At 36.3% G+C, this 13,531-nt stretch overlaps 1 protein-coding gene across 4 annotated transcripts in view; it reads left to right on the top strand.

The window, feature by feature from the left end:
* Positions 1 to 13,531, top strand: part of RAB3GAP1 (RAB3 GTPase activating protein catalytic subunit 1) — a 105,917-nt gene that overhangs the window by 57,769 nt on the left and 34,617 nt on the right. For all 4 annotated transcript variants that reach the window (XM_074399757.1, XM_039470007.2, XM_039470005.2 and 1 more), the window contains 6 exons: positions 1,395 to 1,494; positions 4,732 to 4,813; positions 7,018 to 7,086; positions 7,739 to 7,812; positions 10,497 to 10,589; positions 11,367 to 11,536. In XM_074399757.1, coding sequence (XP_074255858.1) covers positions 1,395 to 1,494; positions 4,732 to 4,813; positions 7,018 to 7,086; positions 7,739 to 7,812; positions 10,497 to 10,589; positions 11,367 to 11,536 — 588 coding nt within the window. The remainder of the gene's footprint in view (positions 1 to 1,394; positions 1,495 to 4,731; positions 4,814 to 7,017; positions 7,087 to 7,738; positions 7,813 to 10,496; positions 10,590 to 11,366; positions 11,537 to 13,531) is intronic.

Genomic DNA, 13,531 nt, shown 5'->3' with positions numbered 1-13,531 from the left:
ATCTCTTTGTATTTATCTGTGTGACTGGATGAGATGTTATGTGTTAAAGTGGCCTTGTTATGGCTTCTAGAACATTTGTTTCTTATGGATGAATGCTTATTTCATTTCTGGACCTGACTAAAAAGTGGATATATTGACTAGCCAAAATCTTACCTTGCTGTCTGGGACACAGGAGCCCAAAACTGAATTAGGTTTTTTGGGAGCAGTTGTCTTCTATTGTGATTTCAGATTGAGTTTGTATTCTTAAAGCTACTAGTGACATTTATAGATGCTGCTACTGAGCTAAATGTAAATGTCATGTGTTCCTTTGCTACTCAAACTGTAGTCTCTTGAAAAGCAGCTTCTGGAAGCTGGAGAGTATTGAATCTGCATTTCGTAAGTACCCTAGGTGATTCCTATGCATATTTAAGTCCTACTTTATATTAGTTTAGATTAAGCATTATGCAGGGAAGCTGAGATCGTAGGATATTTAAATGATAGTATTAAGTTTTATGATTTTTAGTAAATTGACAGTTTTCTTTTGTTAACTAATTTGTTAAGTTTTCTTTTGTTAACTGATTTTTAATCTATTTTGTGTGAGTGATTGTTCATTTCTCTCAGTGTGAAATTCTGGTTAAATATTCAAGGCTGGCTTTAATTTGAGTTTATTTTCATTTAAAAGAAAGAAAAGGCATAATCTCTCCAAACCAAATCTTATGCTTTAGAATAGTTTTACTTATTTGAAAAATGAATCACCTTTCACATTTAGTATGTCTGAAGTGAATAGTAAGAAATTATATTTTATAATTAAAATTGCAAAAGATATTTTAAAGAGCATTTTGCTCAGTATAATTTAATATCTTCTTTTCTAATCGCAGTTTAAACAGCTTTATTTTAAAGTAATTTGTTCTATGGCATTTTTTTTTTTGAAACTTTTTTTAGCTACATCAAATGAAAACGTGTGGAAGCAGTATGCAGAAATTATGGAAATCCTTCTCTACACACAAATATGTGGACAAAAATACAGTGATTCTTTGGAAAGCTTACCTTTTCATTTTTTAAAAACCCATTCTCACAATTGCAGTACCATTCCTTACTGCAGGATCTTTCCTCTTGTTCATCCCTGATCCACCTCTTGAGCTTTTGGACTTTGAGAATTTCTTTGGTGAAAAGGATTTCCTAAATTTTGCATCTTTGGCTGTAATGCCTTTGGTGACTTATTTTTCCTTTGGAATGGGTAGAATATCATGTTTTTAATAACTAGAATATGCACACTATTGTTTAACACTAGAATCTGAAAATCCAGGTTTCATAAAGGTAGTATTAATCCATTCCATAAATTTGAAATTTTGATGTTGAATTGATAGGAAAATGGTACCAGCATTTACCTGGTATTGTCTTTGTATGTTTCCTAGGGATGTCCTTTAACTCCATTGCCTCCAGTTAGTATTGCTATTCGATTTACCTATGTACTTCAAGATTGGCAGCAGTATTTTTGGCCTCAGCAACCTCCAGGTGAGATCATTTAGAACTATATTTAACTTATTAAATATAAATGGAAAAGAAGATACATTCAGAAATTAAAATTAACGAAGTGTCAAGTGTTTTCCATTAGAAATATTTGTGATTCATTTTAAATGTAATATTGCTACTTTCATTGCCCTTATGATTTTTTTCTGTTAAAGAAAAACTGTAGGTTTTCTAGAGATAGTATTACTCTATATTTGACAATCTGTCTTTGAAAGCCTTATTTATAAGGTATCCCTTGATGTGGCACATCATATGCCATAAATTACTATGTAGCGAACAATTAACATGTCTGTTTTTAGACTATTGTAAGAGAAGAGCTATTCTCAGCTCACCCTCATAAGCAGAGAACAGACATGCAAAAAAGCTTTAAAGAGAGTAGTGGTTCAAGAAGGGGGCTAAAACAAGGAAAGCAGAGAAGAAAAATATGTGTAGGGGAAAAATAATTAACTTGTATTTTATAAAAATATAATCAAAATCAGTTTGCCTGCTTACCCTTGATAAACGGATTCATTCAACAATCATTAATTACTAACCTGTAATAGACTAGGTGATGCGAAGGACAGCAATATGAGCAACACATTACCTAAGTTCTAGAAAAGCTGTTTCATGAACGTATATCCTAATTAATATTTTGATTCCTGGGTGTTTCTTTCACATTTGATTATATTGAAGCACATCTAATAAGGAATATAATACAAACTTATAAAGCACAAGAATTTTACTAGCCTGAAAAGTTTTTTACCTACCTCCCCCAGGGAGAAATAAAATAAATTAATATTCTTTACTGTTTATTTTTGTTCTAAATAGTTGGCTATTTAAAGGATCGAAAACAATTGGTAGGCATGAGGGGATATAAAAATTAATGTAATACAGACTGGGCATGGTGGCTCATGCCTGTAATCCCAGCACTTTGAGAGGCCAAGGCCAGCAGATCACCTCAGGTCAGGAGTTCGAGACCAGCCTGGCCAACATGGTGAAACCTTGTCTCTACTAAAAATAGAAAAATTAGCCAGGTATGGTGGCAGGCACCTGTAATCCCAGTTCCTGAGGAGGCTGAGGAAGGAGAATCACTTGACCCTGGGAGGCAAAGGTTGCAGTGAGCCGAGATTGCACCACTGCACTCCATCCAGCCTGGGTGACAGAGTGAGACCCTGTCTCAAAAAAAAAAAAAAAAATTAACGTAATACATCCTTAGCTTTTGGAAGTTATATACTACTACTGTTTTATTTTATATACTACAGAATAATTTGCAACTCTAATGTACGCTAAAAGGACCGTATCTAAACTACAAGAGAGAAATAAATGCTAAGCTTTAGGTTTATATCAGAAGAAATACTCAAATGTTGATGTTGGTAATTTTAGTTCCCAGGTAACAATGCCCACTGGACAATTTATAGTCTACTTCTAGTTAGAAGTTTCCATTCTTATCCTCCTTTTTGTTTCTTCCAAAAAGCAACAAAACAGTTTTAAAGACTTCCTAAGATATTGTGATCTGCTCATGATCTGTGAAGAAGCCCAAGAGCTAGAACCTTAGCATTATAAGATTGCCAATAAGTTCTTTGTTAATCTTCTATTATCAGGTTTTTTAAATGGGGATAAAAATACTAACCTTCCTCAGTAGATTGAAAGCCAAATAAATTCTTAACATTTTCCTTTCTAAGGAGGGAGGGACTGAACATGTTATATAATATGGACGAGACACTGTGTTTTTCATATTTTATATCTTATTTTATATAATTATCATTTACTTTTTGAGGCAAATATTATTATCTTTCATTTTGTTTTTCGAGACAGACTCTCACTCTGTTACCCAGGCTGGAGTGCAGTGGCATTGATCTTGGCTCACTGCAACTTCTGATTCCTGGGTTCCAGCGTTTCTCCTGCTTCAGCCTCCTGAGTGGCTGGGACTGCAGGCATACAACGCCACTCCGGCTAATTTTTTTATTTTTTAGTAGAGATGGGGTTTCACCATGTTGGTCAGGCTGGTCTCGAACTCCTGACCTCAGGTTATCCACCCACCTCGGCCTCCCGAAGTGCTAGAATTACATGCATGAGCCACTGTGCTGAGCCCAAGACAAGTGTTATTATCTTTCTTAGAGATGTAAGTTTCTTAGATTCTAAGTTTCTTATAGAACCCACGTAACTGGCTTAAAGTTATATAATCAAATGATAAAGGTTGCATACAAACACTAGTCAAACTCCAAGCCTGATATACTTTTTATTCCACGAGTTGCTTCTCTCTTTTTAATTCAGCTAAAACTTTTTTGTACAGTTATATTTTGTAATAATTTTTAGTTTACTAATTTATAAAATTTGCTTATAATTTTGAAGTTTTTACAAACTCACTTGTAACTGCTAGCCATTGTGATCTTTCTTATTATAAGCATTCTTGGTGAAATGGAATTGACTTGAGAAAATTTACTGAATCAAGTAATGGATTAATATTTGATGACTAATGTTAATCATTTACTTAGGATGTAGATAGATGTCAGATGTGATTTTGGCAAATATGGGAAGTTTTCTTAACAGGCTTTAATTTTAGGAAATCCTAGTGTAGTGTGAATAATTGAGCACAATTTGTATTCTTTCAAAGAGAAAAAAATCCTTTTGATGCCTTTTAGAAATGTCTGTTACTTCCTCAGGAGAGAGAGAACTAAGGAATGATTCACCTTCTAAGTTCTCTTCCAGTGTAATTTACCATTCATAATGGCTAGGAGGTTCTTTTCTGATCTTTATATATTTCCATTTACTATCAACCAAAATATAATGTTATTAATGATGACAAATATACTAATTTGCTATTCAGAAATTACTGATAGCAAAACTGATTAATGTAGTTGGTGATTAGATCTTTAAATATTTGGATACTCTTTTTGGCTTATATTAATTACATTCTTTTAAAATGCAAAAAAAATTTTCAGAAATATTCTCTTGAGTAATATTTAAGGAATGTTTCAGAAGGGCAAAATTTAGAATACATGGCTTGAATGAAATACTGGATAAATAGGAAATAAGTGTGCCCTTTTACTATTTTTTACTATATTTGTCTTCTGGGGAAGTCAAATATTTGTTAGACTACTTGTGCTGTAACTTGCTCTGTCTTGCTATATGTGTTCTCTTACAGACACTTTTAAAGATATAATATTCCAAGGGCTTAACCTAAGTAGATTAGACTCTTCTATGCTTTTTGCCAAATAATGGAAGAATATTTCTTTTGTTTAGACATAGATGCACTCGTAGGAGGAGAAGTTGGAGGCTTGGAGTTTGGCAAGTTACCATTTGGTGCCTGCGAAGATCCTATTAGGTGAGAATTTCAACCTGTCATTTGAATTGTGGGATTATTTTACTTTGAATTTATATTGATAATTGATTTTACTGTGCTTTATGATGCTATAGGTTGCTGGGATGAATGCAGTACTGGAAATAAAGAACTACACGTGGGCCGGGCACAGGCTCAAGCCTGTAATCCTAGCAATTTGGTAGGCTGTGGCAGGTGGCTTGTGAGGTCAGGAGTTCAAAGCCAGCCTGACTAACGTGGTAAAACCCTATCTCTACTGAAAAATAAAATTAGCTGGATGTGGTTGTGCATGCCTGTAATCACAGCTACTTAAGAGGCTAAGGCACAAGAATCACTCGAACCCAGCAGGCAGAGGTTGCAGTGAGCTGAGATCACACCACTGTACTCTAACCTAGGCAACAGAGCGAGACTCCATCTCAAAAGAGAGAGAGAAAGAAAGAACTACACTTGCTTTCTTTATTTTGTAATTTTACATGAAAACTTTCTGAGAGTTAATATTCATCTATAGTAAGAGTTCAGCAAACTGTGTGCTTTGAGCCAAATCTGGCCATTAGCCTATTTTTATATGGCCAGTGAAATCAGGATGGTATTTGTATTTTTAAAGGTTATAAAAAATAAAATAGAGACTGTATATGGCTCACAAAGCCTAAAATATTTACTCTCTGGCTCTTTATAGAAAATATTTGCCAACTTCTGATCTGCAACATTTTTCAGACTTGAGATATAATTTACCTACCATAAAATTCACTATTTAAAAATGTACAATTCAAGCTTTTTAATATTTACAGAGCTGTGCAACCATCATAACCATCAAATTCCAGAACATTTTCATAACCTTAAAAAGAAATTCTTCACCTCTTAGCCATCATTTCCCCCCAATCTTTCCAGCCCCTCCAGCTTTCTGTCTCTTTGGATTTACCCATTCTGGACATTTCATATAAATGAACTCATATAACATGTGGCTTGCTTTATGTCAGACTTCTTTTAATTAGCATGTTTTCAGGATTTGTCCATGTTGTAGCATGAATCAGTCCCACTTTATCCACAGTGGGTATGTTGCAAGTCCCCCCCCAAGTGGATGAATGAAGCCATGGATAGTACCAAACACTAAATATACTATTTCGTTTTTTTTGTCGTTGTTGTTTTCTGAGATGGAGTTTTGCTATTGTTTCCCAGGCTGGAGTGCAATGGCATGATCTCGGCTTGCTGCAACCTCCGCCTCCTGCCTCAGCCTCCCGAGTAGCTGGGACTACAGGCGTGTGCCACCACACCCAGCAAATTTTTTGTGGTTTTGGTAGAGGCAGGGTTTCACCATCTTAGCTAGGATGGTGTTGATCTCCTGACCTCATGATCTGTGGCCCTCGGCCTCCCAAAGTGCTGGAGTTAGAGGCATGAGCCACCGTGCATGGCCAAATATACTGTTTTTTCCTATGCATACATATCAGTAATAAAGTTTAATTTATAAATTTGGCACAGTAAGATTTCCAGATATAGTAATAAAAATAAATAAATAATATAAATTAGGCACAGTAAGAGACAGACAACACTAATAATAACATAGAGCAGCTATAACAATATGCCTTTGTAAAAGTTACGTAAATGTGATCTCTCTGTCTCTCTCAGTATATCTCATTGTACTAGGTGCACTCTTCTCCTTGTAATCTCTTTGGTCACCAAGACAGTTACTAAGTAACTTGCAGAGCAGGTAGCATAGACAGTATAGATGCACTGAACAGAGGGATGGTTCACCTCCTGGGGCAGGATGGCACAAGATTTCCTCATGCTACTCAGAACAACATGCAATTTTAAATTTGTTGATTTTTTTTTTTTAAATTTTCAGACTGCAGTTAATTTGGGGTAACTGAATGTGCAGAAAATGAAGCTGTAGATAAGGGGGAACTAATGTACTTCTGTGCTTTTTATGGCTATAAATATACCATTGTATAGATATGCCACATTTTGTTTATCCATTCATTGGTTGGTGAGTTATTTATGCTTTTTGGCTATTATGTACAATGCGATTAATGTTTACAAAACATTACTTTCATAAGGATGTGCTACCATTTGCTAAATAAGTTGTTTCCAGTTTGTGTATTATAAATAATGCCACTCTAACATACTTTTATTTCCTTAGGATAGTTTTCTAGGTATTGAATAGAATTGCTGAGTCAGTATTAAAGCTTTTGGGTGTATTTTATTTTTTATTTTAGTGAACTTCATTTAGCTACTACCTGGCCTCATCTGACTGAAGGGATCATTGTGGATAATGATGTTTATTCGTAAGTATGTTAAGAGTGGTATGTTGAAATTAAAAAACTTCAGTAGAGTAAATTAACTCCCAAGTTGCTAGTAATTTTTATATGCATTTTTTTTTTTTTTTTTTTTTTTGAGATGGAGTTTCGCTCTTGTTACCTAGGCTGGAGTGCAATGGTGTGATCTCGGCTCACCACAACCTCCGCCTCCTGGGTTCAGGCAATTCTCCTGCCTCAGCCTCCTGAGTAGCTGAGATTATAGGCATGTGCCACCATGCTCAGCTAATTTTTTTGTATTTTTAGTAGAGACGGGGTTTCACCATGTTGACCAGGATGGTCTCGATCTCTTGACCTCGTGATCCACCCGCCTCGGCCTCCCAAAGTGCTGGGATTACAGGCTTGAGCCATCGCACCCGGCCTTATATGCATTTTTAAAAAATTTTGTTTTGATTTTGATGTTCCCTTTTATATTTTATTGTCTAAAAACTTTGATTTCTTATGATGTTACTTTTTAAAAACTTATCCAATTGCTCTATGTATCTGGATAACAGTAAGTTTAAGGGAGGCTAAATGGATTGTTTATTCTTCTATATGTTTTCATTAGACTACATTTTGCTAAGTTCATGAATCTTGCAGATTGTCATAATTAGGATCTTATGTTTATTGGTTTGCATTTTAGTGATTTGGATCCTATTCAAGCTCCGCATTGGTCTGTGAGAGTTCGAAAAGCTGAGAATCCTCAGTGTTTGCTAGGTAAGGTATATTACACTCCTTTCCTGAAATACCACTGATCTGCCTACCTTCCAAACCAGAAACACTACATACATTCTTTATACTTTGTCATCTCCTCAGTTAACACTATGTAGGACAAAAGTCATTGCTAATAGCAGTGAATCCTTTTTTGAATAGAGCCAGCAGGATTTCTTTCTTGTCTTCTAGTTCTATACCTTAGAATTCTCCATTATTTTTTCATTATCTCAGCTCTATTTTTATGATTTTTTTTTTTTTTTGAGACGGACTGTGGCTCTGTCGCCCAGGCTGGAGTGTAGTGGCACAATCTCAGCTCACTGTAACCTCCATCTCCTGGGTTCAGGCAATTCTCCTGCCTCAGCCTCCTGAGTAGCGAGGACTGTAGGTGTGTACCACCACACCTGGCTAATTTTCTAATTTTTTGCATATTTATTAGAGACAGTGTTTCACTATGTTAGCCAGGACGGTCTTGATCTCCTGACCTTGTGATCCGCCTGCCTTGGCCTCCCAAAGGGCTGGGATTATAGGTGAGAGCCACCGCTCTCGGCCTTCTGATGCTTTTATGTTACTTGCTTTCCTTCCTCCTGTGGCATAGTCTGCATCCTCTATTCCTGTTAATGAACCCCTTTTCGACTTTTGTTGTCCCTCTAGACCTGTGTTATCTGAAGAGCACTGATCTTGATGGTGCGCATTAGAGCCCTTCTGTAGAGTTGCGTCACGTCTGTAACCTATTTTCTGATATGGGAAAGAAGTGTGAATAATTATATACATCTCACAAGGTTATTTGAGGGATCAAGTGAAATAACATAAATGGAAGTACTTTGAAAAATATTAATTGCTATTCAGATCATATTATTGTGTGTTACGTCTGGGATTCATCCCCTTCCTTTTTTTAGGTGTATCTCTTTCATGAAGTCTTTAAAACTCATCTCCTCAATGTGCCTTGTCATCTTTTTTCTCCTTATATTTAGTACACATGAAAATATTTTCTCCTTTTTTTATGTTCATCCATGCCACCTTAACTTCTTATCACTTGATATATTACCATTTAACTGATGGAGTTACCAAAATATTTATTATGACAGTAATGATGCATTTCTCAAAAGCATTGTTTTCTTGAGCTCTTTAGCATTCATATGCTATTTGGCAAATGCTGATTAGTAGTTGCCATTTGTGCTAACTATATAATAGCAAAAACAAAAATGTATAAGGTATAAGTCCCACCATTGGCAAATTTGTCTGGGGTTTTAGGGCAACAGTATAGGGTCAGTGTCAAGAGTTTTACAGTTATACAGACCTTAGTTCAAATTCTAGATTGACCAGGTTGGGCAAGTTTCTTAATCTTTTTAAGCCCCAGAGTCCTAATAAGTAAAATAGAGATAACGCTAGTACATACTTCATAGGATTATTGGGAGAGTCAAATGAGATTATGTGCCTGTGTGTGTGTGTATGTATCACATTTAACACAGTGCCTTTGTTATAGTCAATGAACAGTAAATGGTTTGTGTTGTTTAATTGTTGAATTACTACACATTATATTTATGTACTAAGTTCTTTATTAATAACATTATTATTCGTCGTCTTTTGACTTCTGTGATAGTTGCAGAAAGTATTAGAACTGAAAGTATTCTCATTTTAGTTTAATGTTCCATGATCTTACCCTACCTCTTTTAATATTTTGTATGACTAGATTATAGACTTTTCCTACCTTTCTGAAGAAGCCCCAAAAGAGTTATGGGTTAATTCAGAATTAGTTGGTGAATTATAAAATTTAGATGCACTTGATGTATTTTAGTACTGATACTATTTGTTAAGCATTCATTTACTTGTGTAAACATTGTAGCTCTTTAGAAGATTCAATTTGCTTTACCTCTTTTTATAATAATGACAGACAGCTGGGTGCAGTGGCTCATGCCTATAATCCCAGCACTTTGAGAGGCTGAGGCAGGCAGATTGCTTGGGCCCAGGAATTCGAAACCAGACTTGGCAACATGGCAAAACCCCACTTCTACAAAAAATACAAAAATTAGCTAGGCCTGGTGATGCACACCTGTAGTCTCAGCCTACCCAGGAGGCTGAGGTGGGAAGATCATCTGAGCCTGGAAGGTCAGGGCTGCAGTGAGCCATGATCATGCCACCATACTCCAGCCTGGGCGACAGAGTAAGCCCTGTCTCAAAAAAAATAATAATAATGACAGAAAGCATACCTTTAATATGTAACAGAAACTGAAATATCTTTATCCTACATGATTTCCTAATCCTCTAGAAACATATCTTTAGCGTTTCTTTTTACTTATTAATGGATTTAGATTCTAGTAGTGTAGCAGTTGGAGAAGGATCACTACCATATAGAGTAAGTTCTTCTTACTTATATAACTTAATGACAAATGGATACTTTGTCTCATTGAGGCATAGAGTAAGAACTTACTGTTAGGTCCAGTTCTTTTTTTTCTTTCCTCCTGGAAGGAGTTCTAAGGAAAAGCTTTTTAAATGTCCTGGGACATGGAAAGAAAGAGGAGAACAAAGCTACCTTTGATACAGGATTAATTTTGGTCTTTTTTAGTGGAAAAATGAATAATTTTACTTTCTACCATATCTTAATAGCTTTTGTGGAAAAACATACTTTAATTTCTAGGACTGATTTTTTTTTCAATTAAGTGTCAAAAATATTAACTTTTTCTACATAGGTGATTTTGTCACAGAATTTTTTAAAATTTGCCGTCGAAAGGAGTCAACTGATGAGATTCTTGGACGATCAGCATTTGAGGAAGAAGGCAAAGGTAACCTACCTTTTTTTTAAACATTATTTTCAAATAGCTTATCCTTTTTCTTGGCACGTTTTTCAGCAACTTTTCTTTCTTTCTTTTATTTTTTTTTTTTTGAGATGGAGTTTCGCTCTTGTTACCCGGGCTGGAGTGCAATGGCGCGATCTCGGCTCACCGCAACCTCCGCCTCCTGGGCTCCGGCAGTTCTCCTGCCTCAGCCTCCTAAGTAGCTGGGATTACAGGCACGCGCCACCACGCCCAGCTAGTTTTTTGTATTTTTAGTAGAGACGGGGTTTCACCATGTTGACCAAGATGGTCTCGATCTCTTGACCTTGTGATCCACCCGCCTCAACCTCCCAAAGTGCTGGGATTACAGGCTTGAGCCACCGCACCTGGCCTTTCAGCAGCTTTTCATCTGTTTTTTCATTTTGAATTAAGTTGGAGAATCAAGTTTTGATGGACTGGACAGCTACAGTTCCTTTCCAGGCTGTACCTAGTGCTTGTAAAGACATTAAGGGCATTTAATAAGTTCTTTGCACCAAAACTGTAAAATATTTTGAAAAGCAGAGTTTTAGAGGTTAAATTTTGAAGCCTCCTGGGGAGAAATAATTTGTGTGATACCATCATCACTCATGCTTGCATATAGAGCTGAATATGTGTATTAATATTTTATAATTCTGAGACCATGTAATGCTAGTAAAAAGAATGAATAAAATATTCCATACAGTCATCAATTTGCTCAACAGTCTGACCTGCTGAGGTTGGTGATATATTTGTCTGTTCATTTTTTAGAAATTGCTGATATATCTCATGCTTTGTCAAAATTGACAGAGCCAACACCAGTTCCGATTCATAAATTATCAGTTTCAAATATGGTCCATACTGCAAAGAAGAAAATCCGAAAACACAGAGGTGTAGAAGAGTCACCACTGAATAATGATGTCCTCAATACTATTCTCCTGGTAATAAATGATCTGTCTTTATAGGTCTATATGCATAATCATATATTCATTATGTATTCAGTTCCTTCTATGTGGTAGGCACTGACTTTGGAATATAAAATAAGTAAAAGAGTTACCACATTTAGAAAATTCCTACTAGTGTAGTGGTGAGAAGGAAAGGAAATAGTTACAATACCATATTACATGTGAGAAATCTGGCAAAGGGCTGTGACAGCACAGCGGAGGTACATCTGTCTCTGTCTGGGCAGTGGGAACCAGGGAAGGCTTCATGAAGAGGGACATTTGAGCTGAATCTTGATGAAAAGAAGGTTTTAGAAGCAAAGGAATAGCAGAAGTCCAAGAGCATGTTGGAACAGTTGATACTTTGTAACGTGCTTCCCAGAGCGTGACTAGGGTTAAGGCTGGAGAAGTAACGGGTAACCTGCCATGCTGAGGCACTGGCATTTACCTTACAGTTTAAGTAGAAGATCAACATGATCAGAATTATATTTTTGAAAGGTTGCTTGGACAACAGTTGAGAGAAAGCTTTTAGTGAGAACGAGAGGGAGATAGAGTAGAGGGCTAAGGTGGCTCTTAGGGATAACATGGTGGAATAGCCCCAGCTTGGGGACCTTCTACACCATGGTTTAATGTCACATGACTTACTGCATGACTTTGAATAAGTCTCTTCAATTTCCTCATTTATAAAATATGGTTAACAAAATCTTGCAAGGTTGTGAGGATTAAAGGATCTTCTGTGACACTGCCTAGTATGTATGGGCGTTTGATAAATGATAGCTATTCTTACTGTAATTATGGTTAAAATCATACTCCTGGAAATTTGCGCATTAAGACAGTCTTGGGAAAAGCCTTCAAGAAAAATGTTCAAAAGAAAACTGGACTTGGAAACTTAATGTTAATCTTATCCCCTGCCATTTATCTGAACAAAACTCATAGCCAACTTTTCAGCTTGTAGATCGTGAGATATGGACAGTGATACTTAGCTCACACAGTTGTATGAGAATAGGATAATGTTGGTAATTATGCCTCGTATTGGCACTTGGCACATAGTAGGTCCTCTAATTTTTAAAACTCTATTGGATGGACATGTTCTATAATATGTGGCAAAGTATACATAGTAAGAGGGATTACTAGTCAGCAGTACCACAATACAATTGAGAGGAACAGAGATAAAAGGACTGTAAATAAATTTCTGTAGAGAGCCTCCTTCTTAAGACTGTATTCTTAAAGAATGCTATTCAAATCATATAGCTCAGTTGTCATGTACACTGAATTTTTTTGACTACTCCCACACATACATATAAACAGAAACCACATGGAAAAGGTACCTTGGTTATTATAGGTTTAGACTGCTTCCTACTTTCCGGGAGTATCATAAAATAAAGCTGTGGGTCTTGAATATCATCATTTAGTAGTCTATGTGGATGATATAACTTCAGATTCTCATGAGTACATGAGTGTTTTTAAACTGTGTTTTATAGTTTTGTTTTTTAAATGGTAGTAACACTAAAAATTGTAATGGCCTTGGATGAGCATGATGTCACAGTGAAGAGATTTTGCTTTTGCACCATTCACATTACAGAATCAAGTGATTACTTGTAAGAAAAAAATTCTGATTTCTGAAATTGGCTAGTCACTGAAACCTTGTGTATTTTCTTTTTTCTTTTTTTGAAACGGAGTTTTGCTCTTGTTACCCAGGCTGGAGTGCAATGGCGTGATCTCAGCTCACCGCAACCTCTGCCTCCTGGGTTCAAGCAATTCTCCTGCCTCAGCCTCCTGAGTAGCTGGGACTACAGGCGTGCGCCACCATGCCCAGCTAATTTTTGTATTTTTAGTAGAGACGGGGTTTCACCATGTTGACCAGGATGGTCTCGATCTCTTGACCTCGTGATCCACCCGTCTCGGCCTCCCAAAGTGCTGGGATTACAGGTGTGAGCCACCGCCTCCGACCTCCTTGTGTATTTTCAAAGAAAAATTGAAAAAATTTGAGAATGT

The sequence above is a fragment of the Saimiri boliviensis genome, chromosome 5, assembly GCF_048565385.1.
Source record: "Saimiri boliviensis isolate mSaiBol1 chromosome 5, mSaiBol1.pri, whole genome shotgun sequence".
Lineage (NCBI taxonomy): Eukaryota > Metazoa > Chordata > Mammalia > Primates > Cebidae > Saimiri > Saimiri boliviensis.
This window is presented reverse-complemented; position numbering and strand designations above follow the sequence as displayed.